General features: G+C 33.6%; 1 protein-coding gene across 1 annotated transcript; it reads left to right on the top strand.

The window, feature by feature from the left end:
- The first annotated feature begins 6938 nt into the window (after positions 1-6938).
- LOC109193332 (4-coumarate--CoA ligase 2) lies at positions 6939-14318 on the top strand. The gene is made up of 6 exons (XM_019344192.1): positions 6939-8263; positions 12853-13051; positions 13140-13285; positions 13572-13639; positions 13783-13888; positions 14021-14318. Exons 1-6 carry the CDS (start codon positions 7202-7204, stop codon positions 14147-14149), a joined length of 1710 nt encoding a protein of 569 aa, XP_019199737.1. The 5' UTR covers positions 6939-7201; the 3' UTR covers positions 14150-14318.
- Positions 14319-19696: the final 5378 nt, after the last annotated feature.

Here is a 19696-nt window from a genome sequence, read left to right as displayed (position 1 = left end):
TACGGAGTATAATTTAAACAAAATTCTTATTTTATTTTATTTTTTTCTTGATAATGATATTTTTCATGCACGTCTATGAATGTCCTTTTGTATGTGTGTGTGTGTTGGAACTATCTCATGGCCCAAATAGATGTGGGGCATCTTCTATTGATTCATGTGACAACAAATTAAAGATAAAATAAAGCAGAAAATTGAAGGATAGGTTGAATGGAAAGGTAGTTGTAGGCAGTATGCTGCAGGTAGGTGAGATGCAGGAGTGGTATACACAAACTTGGGCGGACACTGGTTGCAACACTTCCTATGCTTTTTTGTTTTGTTTTTACTTTTCTCACTTACAATATTGCATAAGTCATTTCAAGAGTAATGATTTGACCTGATCTTAAATATCATTATTTAATCATCTTTTGTAAAACAGGTATCTACTTTAGACGGCTCACACTCTAAACTCTTTTGACACTAGGTAATTCTTTTTTCTTTTTATTCTAGACCTTATCAAGCACCGAATAGGCATTTTTTAACTTTCTCTCTCTACTACTAGCGAAGCTGATATGAGATCGTTTCATAAATTTTATCTAAAAAATTAAAACAAAAACACATTATGTCATTTTTTTTTTTTTTTTTAAAAATAGTGACAATTTTGTACTTCCGATCCCTAAAATATTGGGTCTTAAAAATATATTTATTAATTAGTTATCTTCTAAAATTGCTGTGTTGATCTTTCAAGTCATGAAATGATAGTATTATAAAAAGATCAAAATAGTTAATTTGGATGATAATAAATGTTAATTTGAGATATATCAACTTATTAATGCGAATGCCAAACCGTTGAACTATTGAGGTTAATCTTTTTCTTTTCTTTTCTTTTTTTTTTTTTTTTGAAAAAGGAAAAAAAAAAGTTTTGAGGTAGTTACGTTGTGTGGTCTTCAACTAAGCACAAATAGCTTTCTTTATAAAAATAAAAATTTAAAAAAAAAAAAAAAAAACAAAAAAAAAAAAAACAAAATCTTATTAACATTTAATGTGTTGTGATTAATTAATTTGCAACAATTAAAAATTAGTTTGTTTCATATGTACGCTAAGATTTAGTTGGAGTCTGTTTCTTATATATGATAATAATATATATTTAGTTTTAGTTATAGTTTAGGTGTATCAATTTATACTAATCAGTATCACGTTTTGCGAAATTAAAACATATGGGGATCATGTAGTCGGCAGAGCTTATCATTCATCTATTTGGCACTGTTTCTTTAAATTTTACAATATATACACTTTTTTAAAAAAAATTAAGTATGATAAATAATTTAAAATGTGTGTAATTAAAGTAATAAATAAATACGCTAATGGTTTCTCTAATTCTCTCTGTCTCTGATTTTTGACTACTCTAGCTCCCATACGGCCGCCGCCTCTGTATACGGCCGCCGCCTCTGTAAAGCAAGTGGAGGCGGCGTCCGATCTTCTTCCCTTGCCGCCATCTCCACCGCATACAGCGTCCGCCTTTATTGTCTTCCATGCCTTCACCTTCTTCTCTTCCATTTTCCGCCTTCACCATCGCTACCGGTCGTTACTACCTTATTTTCGCACTCTTGTTTCCCCTTGCTTTGTTTTGCTGGTTTTATTTTGTTTGCAAGTTCTGTGTTTTTGCTCTCGTTATTTTGACGAGTTTCTTCCTCTCGTTTACTTGGCGAGTTCTTTTTCATAAAGCGTGAAACGATAAAACTGGTTATGGCGTATGTGAATCTCATCCTGGGTGACAAACATGACAATGAAATGTAATTCCTCTGAACTATGATATGCAGTTTAGCCCGATAGAGATATTGTCAATGGATAGAAGAATGGAAATAGATCAGATACTCGGGTTGTGTGTAAGACTATTCAACCAGAGTCAATCTTGGGTACGTTTGACCAGATCATTAAAGAAGCTTTAAGTTGGCAAATTATGTTGTGCATCCGTATGCACCATGCATGGTGCATACGGATGCAAAAACGACGTCGTTTTAATAAAACGCGCGTCTCCCCTTAAAAAAAATCAGGTTCGATTCCCAGCAACAACATATGAACTAAAATTCCATAATCGATGAACTATAATTCCATAATCGATGAACTATAATTCCATAATCTAATCTATGAACTAGAAATTCCAGAATGAATGAACTAAAATTCCATAATCTATAAACTAAATTTTCAGAATCGATGAACTACAATTCCATAATCGATGAACTATAATTCCATAATCAATGAACTATAATTCCATAATCTATGAACTAAAATTCCAGAATGAATGAACAATATAATGTTGTTACTGGGAATCGAACCTGAATTTTTTTTAAAGGGGAGATGCGCGTTTTTTAATAAAACAACGTCGTTTTGGCATCCGTATGCACCATGCATGGTGCATACGGATGCACAGCATAACTATCCCTTTAAGTTCCTCCAAAGAATTCAACTTCAAATTTGTGAATCATATCAGCTGTGAATCAAGTTTTTTGTAGCATTGCTAGAATGCTAGGTAAGTTGTTTCTATGTCTGGCTGTAAAAAAATGTTTAATCATTTCATTAATCTTTATTGTCTCATATGATTAATGAATTATCTTCTTTATTTTAAAATAATAATAATAATAATAATAATAAATAAATAAATAAATAAATAAATAAAATATATATATAATTGAAACCTTTTTATTTCTTTCCCTGTGATTTGAGTTAAATACGGAGTATATTTCAATCTTTTCACTCAATTAGCTTCAATTAGACATTTTTTTTTGGTTATGTCACGTCTTGAGTAAGCTCAGCTCTAAGTATAGGAGGCACTTTTAAGTACTCACCATATTCAAACTAATTCATGTTCGCGTCAGACCGGTAGTGTTGACCATATTAATTTTTTATACGAGAAGAGTACTTTTAACTTTTGACGTATTTTAAGATTTGAGAATGTATGATCATTCATGTTAAGGAAAAATTGCAAATTTTCTCCCCTGTATTATATGTTTATAGCACATTTTTCCCCTAAATTATTTATGTAAGCACAGTAGCTCCTTCAATTATTTTAAAAGTAGTGGGTTTCCCCCTGATATATTAAATTGACATTTTTACCCTTAAAGTAAACAATTTATTTATTTTTCTTCTCCAACAAATTATTGTTTATACTATACGTAGGGATGACCACGGTTCGGTTCGAACTGAACTGGACATTGTAGCAATCGAATTGAAAATTTTTTGTTATGATTGAGATCTAAAACCCAATATTTGAATTTCAGTTTATTAAAATTATGAATCGAAAAAACTGGATCCTGAACTGTGAACCGGCGATCCAAATCCGGTTCGCGATTTTGAACTTTCTTTATTTTAAAATTTTATTTTTTATTTTAAAAATAGTCTAAATTCAACAATAAACAGGGTTGTAAAAATCGGTCTAGGCGCTAGGCGCCTCTAGACCGTGGCGATTTCTCCCCTAGGCGCCCGCCTAGGTTACCGGCCGCCTAGCGCCTAACTCGGTCGATTTGGCCGCCTAGCGTCTAAGTTAGTCGAGTTAACTCGCCCATTTCGGTCGAGTTAACTTGATCGGCTCGGCCTATTTTTTTATTATATATATGTGTGTGCGTGTGCGCACACGCGCATACATATATATAATATGACATATATACACTCGTAGACTAATTTGATACTTTGAATCTTTTGATGATTGAAGTATTTGAGTATTTTTAATTTTTAATATTGTTTTAATGTTTTTTTTTTTTTGAAAACCATTGTTTTGATGTTATGAATTAAGAATTATCATTAATTCATTTATTTGGATGTGTTATTTGATTAAATGTTGAAAACAACCTCATTAAAATTGTCAAACTGCAAGTCTACCACTGTTTTTTTGGCGCCCGCCTAGGCGCTAGGCGCTGTCCGGGCGCCCGACTAGCGCCTAGCGCCTACTGCAACCAGGACAATAAATGTATTTTATTTTTTTCAATTTGGAACATGAACGGGTCGTTTCAATTCGTAATTTTAATAAACTCTAAATATCAGTTTTCGATTCTAAATTGTAATTGGAATATTTCAGTTTAGTTGTTATAGTGTCTGTTCAGTTTGAACCAAATCGTGGTCATAATTTGTTGGAGAAGAAAACTAAATGAAATATTTATTTTAAGAGTAAATATGTCCATTTAACATTTCAGGAGGCGGGGGGGGGGGGGGGGGGGGGGGGGGGAAACCACTTAAATAATTCAGGAAAAAAAAGTGCTATTATAAGTATATAACTCAAAGGAAAAAATGTAATTTTCCCTCCATGTTAACCAAGATGTTTGTTTTTTTTTTTTTTTGAAAGGAACCAATATGGCTTTAGTTACACATATATTTTACTTACCAATCATTCAATTATACATATTTTTAATTCAATGACTTTGTGCTACTTTTACCAAGTTTAATAAATGCTTTCAAGATTAACTTGGAATTTCTCCTTTTAGTAGAAGTATCATGAATAAGGTTCAAATTGGTCACTGAACGTAACCTAAAAATGCAATTATGTCTTTGAATAAAAAAAAGTGCAATTAGGCCATTGAACGCTCCAAATGTATGCAATTTTACCTAATAGCAAGTTACCATCAATTTCAACAGATTACCTGCTTACGTGGCAGCTGAATTGACATTTTTAATAATTTTTTATAAATTTTAATAATAAATTTAAAAAATTAATAAAAAACAAATTTATAAAAAAAAAAAAAAAAAAAAAAAAAAAAAAAAAAACGACGGGGTGTCCGCCGACCACCCCCTCCCCCTTCTTCCTTTGTCTCCGTCGGGAAGGGGGTGGCTGGTCCCGTCGTTTTTTTTTTTTAATAATTTTTTTTTAAAAAAAATATTATTAAAAATTATTTTAAAAATGCCAACTCAGCTACCACGTAAGCATGTAAACTGCTGAAATTGATGATAATCTGCTATCATGTGAAATTGCATATAGTTGGATTGTTCAATGGCCTAATTGCATTTTTTGGAGTGTTCAGTGACCTAATTACACTTTTTTTTTTCATTCAGTGACCTAATTGCATTTTTCAAGTTACGTTCAGTGGCCAATTTGAATCTTATTCCAAGTATCATTGACATTTCCAATGTAAAATGACGAGTGTATCCTATAGAGAGCTTTGTTGTCCAGAGAGTTCAGCCTTCGTTGATCCCATTCCCATCCACCAGCCTCCAAAGGTTGCATTGTCATACTCAAATTAATCTTTATTTGCAGAGAACTGATGGTGTTGATTAGATTGAATTTTTTTTTTATACGAAGTGAAATTTTTAAACTCTCAATCTTTCTTGAAAATGAAGATATAGAGTCACTCACGTCAATCAAGTTAGTTTCTATTATACATACTTAATAATAATTCAATGGGAAAATGACACTTTTTCCCCCTATGTTATATGCTTATAGCACTTTTTCCCCCTGAGTTATTCATGCATCCACATTTGCCCCCTCAATTATTATAAAAGTGGCGGTTTTTCCCCCTGATAATATTAAATAGACATTTTTACCCTTAAATACATATTTTATTTATTTCTCTTGTTCAACAAATTATTGTTTATACGTAGGGATGGCCACGGTTCGGTTCGAACTGAACCGAACACTATAGCAATCAAATAAAAAAAAATTCGGTTATGATTCATAACATAACCCAATATTTGGGTTTCCGTTTATTAAAATTGTGAAGTGGAAAAAAATAGATTCTGAACCGTGAACCAGAGGTTCAAATCGGAACAACTACTAGCAATAGCTTAAAATTAGAATTATAATATTTGCAAATAGTGTATGTTTTTTTCACATTTATATTGACTCTCACATATAAGTATATATAATCGCGATTTGGTTTTTATTTTGAATCGTTGTTTCACAATTTCGGATCCAATTTGAACTGTTGGTTCAAACATTATTTTAAAATTTTATTTTTTTATTTTTAAAGTATTCTAAATTCAACAATTAATGTATTTTATTTTTTCAAATTGTGGTTATAATTTGTTGGAGAAGTAAAATAAAGAAAATATTTATTTTAAGGGTAAATATGTCCATTTAATATATCAGGGGGGAAAATTGTCACTTAAATAATATAGGGGGAAAAAGTGCTATAAGTATATAACACAGGGGGAAAAAGTGCCATTTTCCCTAATTCAATTATACATATATTAAATTCAATGACTTGCGTGCTACTTTTACCATGTTTAATAAATGCTCTTAGGCCGCGTTTGGTTCAGGCCATCTTAAGTTACCTAGGTAATTTGAGTTTGGTAAGTTATATTACCTTGTTTGGTTCAAATTATGAGATTATTTGGTAATGTTATATTACCTGAAAGCTGATGTGACAGTAATGTTTCAAGGTAATGTGATTACCTCATTTTCTTAGGTAATATTAGATTATCTTGAATTATTCAAACTTTGTCCTGTTTAACTAATCTGTATATAATAATAATAATAATAATAATAATAATAATAATAATAATAATAATAATAATAATAATAATAATGAAATAAATATATGTTTATACAATATAATATACATGTGTCTATATTATTGAGGACATGATTGTAAATTGGTCCATATAACATAAAGTATAACTCTTAACCAAACAAGGTAATATTATATTCCACAATCCAAACTAAACACATAATTTTACATTTTCAAAATCTCATATTACCTTCCTGGAGATAATACTATTACCTAGGAAATCCAAGATTCTGTGAACCAAATGCCCCCTTAAGATTAACTTGGAATTTCTCCTTTAGGAAGAAGTATCATGTCTCATCTTAAATGAGAAGTCACATGTTCGAAATCAGTGGGACGTTGACTCTTTGTATTTTAATAGGTTTAGAAAATATGTATAAACAGATACTCTTTGTACTTCAATAGATTTAAAAAGTATGTATAAACAGATATTATAATCCCAAAAAAAAATCCAATGTGAATTGATGATTGCACCCCTATAGAGCTTTGTTGTCCAGAGAGTTCACCTCACCCTTTGTTGATCCCATTCCCATCCACCAGCCTCTAAGGTTGCATTGCCACGCTCCACCTACCACCCTCTCTCCCTCGTGTTTATATTATTATTCCTCCCTTCCCTCCCCCTCCCATCTTCTTCTTCTCCGAGCTCACACTTCAACTCTCTGTATCTCCATTACCCTTTCATCATCACTTTCCACAATACAATAAAACACAAATTAAAGACCCAGAAAGGAAAGATGCTATCTGTGGAAACTCAGAAGCCAGAGCTTGAAGTTGCAGATTCTGGGAAGACACAAGCACAGTCTTCCCAGATTCATATTTTCCGATCGAGGTTGCCGGATATACCCATCCCCAATCAAATCCCACTCCATACTTATTGTTTCCAGAATCTGGCCGAGTACCGGGACCGGACATGTCTCATCGTGGGTTCCACCGGAAAAACATATTCCTTCGCCGAAACCCATTTGATTTGCCGGAAAGTAGCGTCGGGATTGGGGAAACTCGGGGTTAAGAAGGGGGATGTGATTATGACCCTGTTACAGAACTGCCCGGAGTTTGTTTTCTCCTTCATGGGGGCTTCTATGATCGGCGCGGTCACCACCACGGCCAACCCTTTCTACACCAAATCCGAGATTTTTAAGCAGATGAGTGCTTCCAAGGCGAAGGTTATCATTACCCAGTCTATGTACGTAGAAAAGCTCAAAGATTCCGGCGAGGAGTATCCCAAACTCGGGGAGGATTTCTCAGTGGTCACCGTCGATGACCCGCCGGAAAATTGCTTGCATTTCTCGGTGCTGTCGGAGGCCGACGAGGAGGATATTCCGGCGACGGTGGACATCGCCCCCGACGACGCCGTGGCTCTGCCGTTCTCTTCCGGGACTACGGGGCTGCCGAAAGGAGTGGTCTTGACCCACAAGAGCTTGATCACCAGCGTGGCCCAGCAAGTCGACGGCGAGAACCCGAACCTGTACCTCAAGGAAGACGACGTCGTTCTGTGCGTGCTGCCATTGTTCCATATATTTTCTCTCAACTCCGTTCTCCTCTGCTCCCTCCGAGCAGGGGCGGCGGTGCTGCTGATGCAGAAATTCGAAATCAAAGCGTTGCTGGAGCTCGTGAAGAAGCACCGGGTGTCCGTGGCGGCGGTGGTGCCGCCGCTGGTCCTGGCGCTGGCCAAGAATCCGATCGTGGATTCCTACGATTTGAGCTCCATCCGGGTGGTGCTCTCCGGCGCCGCGCCGCTGGGGAAGGAGCTGGAGGAGGCGCTCCTCCAGCGAGTCCCTCAGGCCATTTTTGGTCAGGTAAACACTCTATCTGTCGCTGTCACGTTATTACTTTCATTTGTTTTTTTTTCTCTCATTCCTCCAACCACTATTCACTTATCTTCTCTCATGCTTCGTGAGTGAGCTTTCCAAGCTAAACCTCTAATTATTTTCAATTTATTGTTCCTAATAATTTTGATATTTATAGGTCAAATTATTAACAATAATATTAGAATAAATGATTAAATGCCCACAGCACCGGCTGCTAATTGGTTCCCTAGCTATTATTTAGAAGACATTTGGTCTTATCTCTTGAGTTATCGTGCTTTACATCTCTCACGTGTCCTATAGTGTCGAGTTGTTGGGGATTAACTTTTTAGAGAGAAATAAATGATAAATGTATGCTTGGTGGGATAAAATTACCCTTATATGTCTTTATTTTATTATTTAAAAAAAAAGGAATTATAACTTAATTAACATTTCTTTTTACAAATCAATTTTAATTTAGAAAGTTTTTTAAAAATAAAGTAGAAATAAACGAAATAATAGTAAGCCATCCAAAGATTAGACTAAGGGTTGCTATTTGCACCACCTTTTGACCAAAAGCGGGTATAAAACATTTTAAAATTGTAAAAATGTAAAAGTTTTTAATAATTATTAGGTGGTGCAAATAGGCAAATGAGGATAATTTTGATATTTGCACCACCTAGTCAAACTTGCAATTAACAACTTATTAATTAAAACATTAAAAAAAAAAAATGAAACGTCACCTACTCTGGTGAGAAGGCGAGTGACTGCCTTCTCACTGGAGAAGGCAATTGGGCTGCCTTCTCCAGTGAGAAGGCAGCTCAATGGGTCGCCTTCTCACCGGAGAAGGAGACGATTTTTACCTGGATTGCCTTCTCAATGAAGAAGGCGACCAAAGTAAATTTCTACTTGGATTGCCTTTTCATAGAATTACAAAATTACCCTTAGACTAATTAGAGTTTTCCCTTCCTCCCGATGGAATATATATATATATATATATATATATATATATATATATATTGGAGGTAGTATATATATATTTATGGGGGTAATGGTGATGGCCGATGGGAGTAAATGAGTAATGTTGTCGGCTGTATTTTTGGTGGTAGCATGTTCGGACAGCTGAACAAGTAAATGTGATAGATGAGTTTTTCTACCCCTTTTGGATTTCTTTTTTTATTAAAAAGACAATAATCAACTTGAAAATAAAAAGGAATTTTAATTGCCATATAGAATTATATATCATTCGTTTTTGATTTAAAAGTTAAAAACTCAATATTCAATTAGGTACAATTGAAGGGTATGATAGAATATTAATGATAATTCATTTATTAATTTAAAATTACATAATATCGTAATATTTTTTAAAATATAAGTATTTAATTATATATAATTGAGGGTTATGATAAGAGAAATTAAGTTGGAGGCTATCTTTGAAGCCGTCTAGAAGACTAGAAGGGAGATAAGGACGAGATCGAGTGGGGTTCGGTCTTGTAGAATACCACACAAGATTATCTTGCATGAAAAAATTAATGTGTTGATAAGCTCATCAATTCCATACGAAAAGCCAATAGCATGCTTAAGAGTACAGCTAATGAATTGATTTTTGATTGTGGTCCACAGACTATATATATATATATATATATATATATATATATATATATACACTGGAGTGGTTACCAACTAAAGGGCATTCTAATCACTCAGCGAGCGTGTGCATTGAATAGCTTAAGTGCAGGAGTGCATGTGCTATGTACTTTTTTTTTTTTTTTTTTTTAAATTAGGATTTTAGCCATAAAATTTAATTTTTTACTTTCTTTCACAACAGTTAAAAAAAGGTCATAGCAAATCTTTACGGAGTGTTTAGTTACAATGAAGAAATTAGAAGGGAAATGAATTGTAATTTTATGAGGAATAGTGTGAAAATAAAGTAAGAATTTAGAATAAGCCCACATTTGTTTTCAAAAAAGAATATGCCCACATTATTATTATTATTATTATTATTATTATTATTATTATTATTATTATTATAAATCTTAAAAATACAAGTAAATTTGTTGCAAAAATATAATATAATGCAGTTGTTATTTGTAATTTGCTCACATCATTAAATTGATTGTTCACTTTGGATATACACGTGTTTTGGTAGAACATATTTAATAGCTTCTAAAATTTATTTAGTCATGTAATTTGAGATAATATTAGTGGGAGATATGCAATTCTAATTCGTTAAAATGAAATATCAATTTTAGATTAGAAAAGAGAAATGTAATTTTGCCTTAAGGGTATTTTTTTTTCGTATGCACTATGAAATTAAAAATATCAGGAGAAGGCATGAGATTCTAATTTTGTGAATACAGAGGAATTACAATTCTGCAAAATTGCAATTCCCTTCAACTAAACATAGAATTTGTTTGCCTTTGAAATTAGGTGTGTGTGGAATTTTAATTTCCTCCCAACAAAAGGACTTGAATTGTCTAATAATTGTTACGTGTAACAAATTTTGTTGTGCCCAGCTGGTACATGAATGTCCATTAATTTTTTTTTTCCTCTCAAATTTCTTTTCATTTTCTTTTTTCTTCCATTTTTCCTATTCCCTTTTCTTTCTCTCCTATTTGACATACCAAAAACCACCAAAAAAAAAAAAAAAAAAAAAAAACCAACACCATTGATTGATTTTCCTGCTGCCAAAAAATCTGAGTTTCAAAATAAGAATCTCAAGAGAATATTTTGGGATCCTATTTATAGAATTATAGAAAGTACAACTGCAAACCGAAGATCTTTTGTAGAAAAATTAGGTTATTGAGGTGTCAATCAACGTGGCATGTTCACGTGGTTTGGTAAAATTTTGAAGTTACTTTACAATTTACCCTTTTCTTTACTCCAAATATAATTTATTTTTAATATATTAGGTAACCAGAGCTTCTGCTGTGCTTGCAGAGTTGCAGATAATGTCTTAAATTTATTTTTAATATATTTTCATTGTATTAAAATTCTTATGTAGACTCATGATAGCGTCAATTAATTTATAGTAGCTGATGAAAATAAATTTTTTTTAAAGTTTATATAAGGTTGTGAAAATGAAAGTTATATTAAGAAAAAATTACATATTTATTGGTTATATTATATTTATTGATATGTTAGGAATACGAGAAAAATATATAACTATATTGAAATCGAAAAATTTTATTATTTTTAATATTTAAATGTATTTAGTACTAAAAATCCAGGTTAGCAACAATATACAAATATGATAACACATCTTTTATCATTTCAAGTGGGTGGTTTCAAAATTGGACCCGTTAATATAGACATTAGTATAGAATAAATATTAATTTGCAAAGAATCATAAATATTTAAAAAAAAAAAATTAAAAGAAGTGTAGATATAAAATTATAAAGTAAGCTGTCAAACACATTATACTCAGTTGGTGCATTTTTTACTCTCTTTAAGTGAAGGTCACATAATCAAATTTTGATGTGAATTGACTCTTTGGGTTACAACATATTTGTAATAGAGTTGACAATATTAAAAAAATTATAGAGTAAGCTACACCACCCAAAATAAAAATACACTCCGTAGGAGAGTGGGTGAACAGAATTCATAAATTAGAAGGTAGAGAAAACATTGGAAATCGGAGAACGTGGGGATGCAGCAACCATATGATGCATATTTAAGGTTGTTATTACGTGTCCCAGATTTGACGTAGTGTTTTTTTTAGTACTTCCCTACATTTTAACCTATTAATGATCTTGATTAACAAATAAAAACACTTGATTTGTGATAAAATTCAATCTTGAAATTATTCTTATACAAAATAGAGTTAGTTTAACGAACGATTCTTTGATTATTTATTTTTTTTTTACCAATTTTCATACTTCTATTAATTTAAATATAAATGATTACTTGACTATTGATTTTCATCAATTTTCATTTTTATTTTCAATTTGATCATAAATAGTCACATGATTATTAATTTTGTTCAAACTTTGATAATATCAATTTAGTAGTAATTAAATTTAAAAATAATAATATAAAATATTGATTCTTTATATTCCCACTAATGATAAACATGATGTATCAAGTTTATGAACTCAATTTGCTCATCGCAATAAAAAAAAAAATCAATTTTTATATTACTTTTAAATTTAATATTTATTAAATAGATATTTAACTAAATGACAAAATTTGATACAAAATTAATAATTATGGTCCAATTAAAAGTCGGCGTCATTGTAATTTGTAATGATTACTTAACATGTAGCCCATGTTAGCTCATAGAAATTTGGAAATGCATTTAAAGCTAATATTAACAATAAAAAAATTAAATTATTTACTCCTATTTTCTACTCTCAACATATAAAATTTTGGTATAAACATTTGTATTGTGTTCCACATAAAAATAAAATAAAATAAAATTTATCAGTACCTATAACATCAAGAGTAAACTTTGAGAATCTATATAATATAAGTGAAACAATAATGTTAGAAAATTCCTCACGCTATTTAACTTTTAATATGGATCGGAGTAACAAATTTATATATAAAATAAAAAGAACTAAATAATGATATGTAATGATTGTTATTTGCGTGGGGTGCAGGGTTATGGAATGACTGAGGCAGGGCCAGTATTGTCAATGTGCCCGGCGTTCGCTAAGCAGCCGCTCCCTGCTAAATCCGGCTCCTGCGGCTCAGTAGTGAGGAACGCCGAGCTGATGGTGGTAGACCCGGAAACCGGCTGCTCCCTTGGCCGCAACAAACCCGGAGAGATTTGCATACGTGGCTCTCAAATCATGAAAGGTTAGCTTTTAACTTCTCAATCATATCATTAAGCAGGTAGCTTCAAATTGAATTTCAATTTCCCTCAATTTGTGTGCGTGTGGTTCAGAGTATTTGAATGATCCGGCGGCCACCGCTCGGACTATTGATGTGGATGGGTGGCTCCACACCGGCGACATTGGGTTTGTAGACGATGACGATGAAGTTTTCATCGTCGACAGAGTTAAAGAACTCATCAAATTCAAAGGCTTCCAGGTAGGCATGCATGCATTATGGGTATTTTGTTACAGTTGAGCGTTTACCATTATACCAAAAGTTATAGTTCACAATCAATAGAGAACTTTATTAATTTACTACCACATTTTTTAAAGATAAAATATTAAGCTTAACATTTAACAAGCTTCTGCCTAACAATCTCTTAACCACCTGATTTGTCCTTTTACTGGCCTCCCCAACATATTACTTTTTTTGTTTTCCCTTTCAAAATTCAAAATATATATTATATGTTATGTACTTATGTTTTTGGAAATTAAATGTTTAGGTGCCACCAGCTGAGCTTGAGGCTCTGCTTCTGAGCCACCCGATGATTGCAGATGCTGCTGTCGTACCGTAAGTCAATCCTATCTACTAAAGTTCATCAATAAAATGCATGATTAGGTGTCCATTATATATTATATATTATTGCTTTCAAAAAATATATTATATATTATTAGTTTGAGATATTAATTGTAGTAGTAAAAATTAATTTGCAGGCAAAAAGATGATGCAGCCGGAGAAGTCCCTGTTGCTTTTGTGGTTCGATCCTCGGATGGATTTGATCTCACTGAAGAAGCTGTAAAGGAATTTATTGCCAAACAGGTAGGTATCATTTTTTATCACCACACTTCACTATAAGTATTACGTTTGCATTTTGACTCGACTCATTGCACGAATTCCGACCTTAACTAACTAGAATTGTGGCATTCTTTTTTGTATAAAACATATATACAGGTGGTATTTTATAAGAAGTTACACAAGGTATACTTTATTCATGCAATTCCAAAATCTGCATCCGGAAAAATATTGAGAAAAGATCTCCGGGAAAAACTACAGGCTCCTCCACCTTCCACGCCGCAATAAGATTGTGTTGCTCCGCAGTAGGATTCAGAGTATGCTGTTTGAATTTTATGGTAACAGTTGATGATTCTTGTGCCCAAATTTGTGTGTTTTAATAAAATTTGTAACATTATATTAGATTGTTCAAAGTATTCATTCCATTTTAATGGAACTTACTTTTGCTTTATTTGGGTTACTATTTCTTCCTTAATGTATTTTTTAGAGTTAATTCCTTTTTTGGTCCTAGACTTATTAGACATTAGATAATTTTGGTCTTCCATAAAAAAAAATTGTCAATTTTTGTAGCCACGCTTATCGATCGTTGGACACTTTTAGTCCTCCTCAACTTCTCTGTTTGTTCACCGTCAGTGTTTTTATCATTTCCAGTAGTCTTCTTCATCAGTCCAGCTCTGTCATCACCGCCTTTCTCCGCCTCAAATCTGGCGACCTTCGATGGGTTTTTCTTGAACCACCCACACCAGTCAATCCCGTCGGCAGGGACGGTGGTGTTCTCGCAAGGCAAAGCATTTTCTAAGTTCTCGAGGGAGATCATAGTGATTTATAGTTACGAATGGCACGATTCCTGTTGCATGTAAAGGGTTATTAAATCTTGGAAAACAATATAATGATCTGTGAGGAATTGCAGGTTGCAAACAATTAGGACAAAACCTTTGAGCAAGAGAGAGTCAATGAGGTTTTTGTAATAGTTGATCCCAGAGAGACAAAATAACCTTTGTAGTAGTTCCTTCTGCAGCATATATATATATATATATATATATATATATATATATATATATATATATATATATATATATGTAACAACTAATGATTAGGATTTAGATGATATGATAACAGTTTTTTTTTTTTTTTTTTTTCTGGATGTTTTTAAGGAGAGAAATCAAAGTGGATATAAGCATATGTGGTTCTAACTTGGCAGAATCCGAGACCAAGAAATTGAAAGCTTGGGACTGTTGATTTCCAGAGACGCTAACAGATCTGCTCTCAAATCTCCAGACTACATCAATTAGTGTTGAGATATTTGATGATATTAATCATCTATATTAATAATTATGTGTCTCTTGGGTTTCTCATGTGTCTCTTGAGTTTTCCATGTGTCACTTTATTTTCTCATTTGTATTCATTTTTCATCATCTTGTTGGCACTATATATACAAGTGCTTGTATTGAAGTTTACACAAGACATAATATATTAATTTTTCCTCTTCTTCTTGTTTATTTGTATTATACATGGTATCAGTCGCTAAGGTTTATACATGCGCATAAACTCATCAATGACTGACGACGAGCAGCCGCAGGCATTAACATGGCTAATTAGTGGTACAAAGATTTTTGATGATCAATTGAATGGTAAATTTGATCCACGGTTGTGGATAATTGACACAAGGGCTTCTCGTCACGTTTTCCACTCGAATGACTGATGCAAAAGATATATTTCATTGCCCTGTTGGTTTACCCAACGGAAAAACAGTGGTTGCAACTCGAGAAGGCTCGGTTCGATTAACGGACAAAATTGTTCTTAATCATGTTCTTTATGTTCCGTCTTTTAAGTTGCAACCTTATTTCTGTTTCTCAGTTAAATAATGATATGCATAGCAATGTCCACTTTAACTCTTATATGTGTGCTATACAGGACCAATCGGGGGAACTGATTGGAACGGGTGTTAGAATGGATGGACTTTACTACTTCAAGGGAATCGATTCAATGCAACATCATACAATAAATGGTGTGACAAGTTCAGTCAATCTTTGGCATCAATGAATGGGTCATCCATCTAAAAAAGTGGTAAAACTACTTCCGTCTGTTGGCACTGCTAGGGCTGTGCATCGGACGGGTTTGGGCGGTTCGGTTTATAGAACCGTTCACCCGTCCGGATTTCGGATTGGGAAAAACTACCCCAATCCGTTCGAATTAAGGGGGAAATCCTTAGGATTTCCCTTGTTCGGATAGGGTCCGGTGGGGGTCGGGTTTCGGTTTGAAGTCGGATTATAAAACATACCAAAAAAAAAACTGTAAAAATGTTGAAACTTAATAACTTAAAATTAAATTACCAAAGCTAAAAACTGACCAATTCCAGTTTCCAACTGGTGTTCAAAAAGCAAAAATGAAGTTCACAAAATGACAAAATCAACAATTCTCAAACAACACTAAACTACTAAAGTACTCAGCAGTCACCAATCAGCCTTCAGCAATCAGCATTCATCCATTCCTCATCTTCCTGCTCAATTATAAAACCATTAAAGGCTTTAAACTTTAAAGCCAATAAAGACAAAGAGAAGTAGAGAACTACATGTCTACATATGACATATCAACTGAAGATAATAAATAATAATAATAATAATTAATAAGAAAGGCTCAGATTGCTTTTTTTTTCATATCATTTTAGAGTTGGGGGCAAATTGCTTCATGAGTTTTGTCTCAGAGCAACATACCAAACACCCAAAGTCCTTTTAATTCAGACAAATGGTAGAAGCATCATCATAGCCATAACTAAACAGAAAGGAGAATATGAGAGGAAGGGAAGTGATATACCAGAATTCCAGAGAAGGCATAATACCAGAGATCTAACTGAGTAAGGGCAGCAACATTTATAAAAAAGTTACCAAGCCACTTAGCAATTAGAAGTTCTGGAATCTTACCTCAGTTGCCTCAAAGAGTCCATACATTTAGCAATCAAACTAAACAGAAAGCAATGTTATATAAACTAATAAATTATAAAAGTATTACAGCAATTGTTGGGAGTGTTCCAACAGTACTTAGTGAAGAACCAGCAGCTCCAGTGGACAATTCTGCACAAAAAGGAAAAACAAAAAAGAGTTTAGAAAAGGTAACAATTAACAATTTATAAATTTGAAACCTAGAAAGTTAGAAAATAAAAAGAGTATCCTTCTCTAATCTTTCAACATCATCCAAGTTTTCCTCAACAGAGATTGGATGATTGGGTGCCCTCAACCAATCTTGTGCACATACTAGGGCTTCAACAATTTTAGGAGTTAAGGAACTCCTAAAGGCATCTAATACCCTACCACTAGTACTGAATGCACTCTCAGAGGCAACAGTTGAAATGGGAACAACCAGCACATCCCTTGCCATTCTAGAGAGTATAGGAAATCTATCACTGTTAACCTTCCACCATCTTAGGACATCAAAGTCCATATTTTCTTCATCTTCCACTAATTTTTCACTTAGATAAATCTGTAGTTCAGTTTCTTTACTGCTTCCACCAGTCTCCATTCTCTGTTTTTTAAGCTGGCTTTTCATTCTAGCCTGAGAATGGACAGGTTCAGATTGCGTAGATTGCACAGTAGGGGATGCAGACTGCACATGGTAGGTGGCTGTATAATCATTAAACAGCAAAACCATAGAAGATTGAACCTTTTCAAAGCATGATTTTCCTTTATCATCACCATATAACTAGGCAAATTGGGCAAGCATGTACTCAATCTTATCCCTAGGATCCAAAATATTGGCATAGAATATCAAGGAGTTCATTTTTTCAAGATCTCCCCAATATTTTTCAAATTTTTGTTTCATATGGGACCCCATTTCCTAAAAAAACAGACATAACACAGAAAAAATTAAATCAAAGTCAAACACAATTCACAGATGCATACAAACACATTCAGAAATGTTAACAATTTACCTTTTCAGAGGTTGAAACAGAGTTAACCATGTCATCCAGCATGCAACCTAAGTCAGAAATCTCAGAAAAGAAAGTATTTGAAGTGATATAGAGAGAACCAGATATTCTCACAGTCATCTCATAGAAGCCTTTCAGAAAATGGACTAAGTTTTGCACAGAAAGCCAATCCATAAAATTTGGAATAGAATCAGATAAGTCAGCACTCAATGAGGAATCATTCTCATAAGCTTCAAAGGCCCTCTGGTATTGAAGGGCAGTGTTGAGCATCATGTATGTGTTGTTCCATCTTGTTGGAACATCAAGTTGTAATGCACATTTGGCTTCCACCCCATTAAGCAAAGCAAGCTCTCTAAACTTCTTAAATCTGGCACGAGAACTCCTCACCCATCTCACAACATCTCTAACTTTCTTAATAGAAGGACCTGCATATCTCAACCCATCCTGGACCACTAAGTTCAACACATGGGCTATGCACCTCATGTGCATATATTGAACCCTAACAGAAGACCCACCCCAAGATAGAAGTTTGTTCTTGAAAAACCCCAAAGCTGTGTCATTTGAAGAGGCATTATCAACAGTAACAGTGAAGACATTTTTAATCCCCCAATCAAGAAGACAACTCTCAAGGGCTTTGGCTATGTACTCTCCCTTATGAGAAGAAATTGGGACAAAGGAAATGATCTTTTTGTTAAGCTTCCACTGATCATCAATGAAATGTGCAGTAATGCACATGTAATTTATCCTTTGGACAGAGGTCCATGTATCAGTGGTCAAGCTGACCCTTTGGGTGCTCACTCTAAACAACTTTTTAGGCTTATTCTCTCATCTAGGTAAATCTGGTAAATGTCTCTAGAAATGGTCCACCTAGAAGGGATTTGAAACCTAGGACAAGCAACTAAAATGAATTTCCTAAAGCCATTTCCCTCAACAATCCTAAAGGGAAGTTCATCAACAATGATCATCTCACACAATGCCCTCCTAATAGCCTCTTGGTTGAAAACCCAAGTCCCCAGAACCCCCTCAGAAGCTTCTGTTCCAGAGGTATTAAAGGTGAGAAGAGACTGCCTTGTATCCTTACAATGAGGATTTTTTAGGTAGGCCACCATATGGTTTTTCAATGAGGAAGTGCCATGCTTTTTACTTTCACATTTATAAATTTTTGCACAATAAAGGCATTTGCCCTTAACTACTGGTCCCTCAGTTTCACCTTCAGCAGGTGGACCACGGATCTTTTCAAAATGATCCCATACTATGGATCTAGACTCCACCTCTTTCCTCTTCTTTGTAGGAACAACAGGAGGAGAAGGCATAGGATTTGTCTGAGGATTTCTCTCAGTACCTGGAGCTTCTACTCCATGCTCCTCATCAGTTGAGGTTGGAGGGTGTCCAGATGCACTGATGCTTTCCATCTATAAAGATGGGCAACAGTATCCAAATAAAGCAGACAACCAAACAGATTTGAGATTACAAATCATAAACAGGTAACATATTTACATATTACAACATATTTTAGATTAAAGTTTCCACCATACAATCATACATAGAAGTATAGAACATAGTCAACATAGTCAAGCAGATTAGCAGATTACATATTACACTTCCACCATTAAATCCATAAATCAGATTTGCATTTTTCAAATCATCATCTAAATGGAATTGCCCAAATCTTACTGCCTTAAGACTCAAGAGGTTTAGGGCTTTGTGCTCAACTGCTCATACAATCATGAATCAACACAAATACACAATACAATTCAATCTCATAATTCATAAAATCCATAATCACATTAATCAAATTTAGGCTTCCACCACTACAATATGTAACATAATTACATATACAGTCTGTACAAAGTTAAGGGTCCGATTACCATAAACATGAAACCATATATCAGGAATTTGACAAATTCATCATT

The sequence above is a fragment of the Ipomoea nil genome, unplaced genomic scaffold (genome assembly GCF_001879475.1).
Source record: "Ipomoea nil cultivar Tokyo-kokei standard unplaced genomic scaffold, Asagao_1.1 scaffold1868, whole genome shotgun sequence".
NCBI classification, from domain to species: domain Eukaryota; kingdom Viridiplantae; phylum Streptophyta; class Magnoliopsida; order Solanales; family Convolvulaceae; genus Ipomoea; species Ipomoea nil.
Note: the sequence above shows the minus strand (reverse complement) of the source record. Positions and strands in the feature narration are given on the sequence as shown.

What these genes read in the sequence shown, in the direction of transcription:
- LOC109193332 (XM_019344192.1), top strand. Translation starts at nt 7,202, where the DNA reads ATGCTATCTGTGGAAACTCAGAAGCCAGAGCTTGAAGTTGCAGATTCT. An exon ending in CTCAGGCCATTTTTGGTCAG is followed by an intron (nt 8,264 to 12,852) that starts GTAAACACTCTA and finishes CGTGGGGTGCAG; the next exon opens with GGTTATGGAATGACTGAGGC. An exon ending in AGGAATTTATTGCCAAACAG is followed by an intron (nt 13,889 to 14,020) that starts GTAGGTATCATT and finishes ACATATATACAG; the next exon opens with GTGGTATTTTATAAGAAGTT.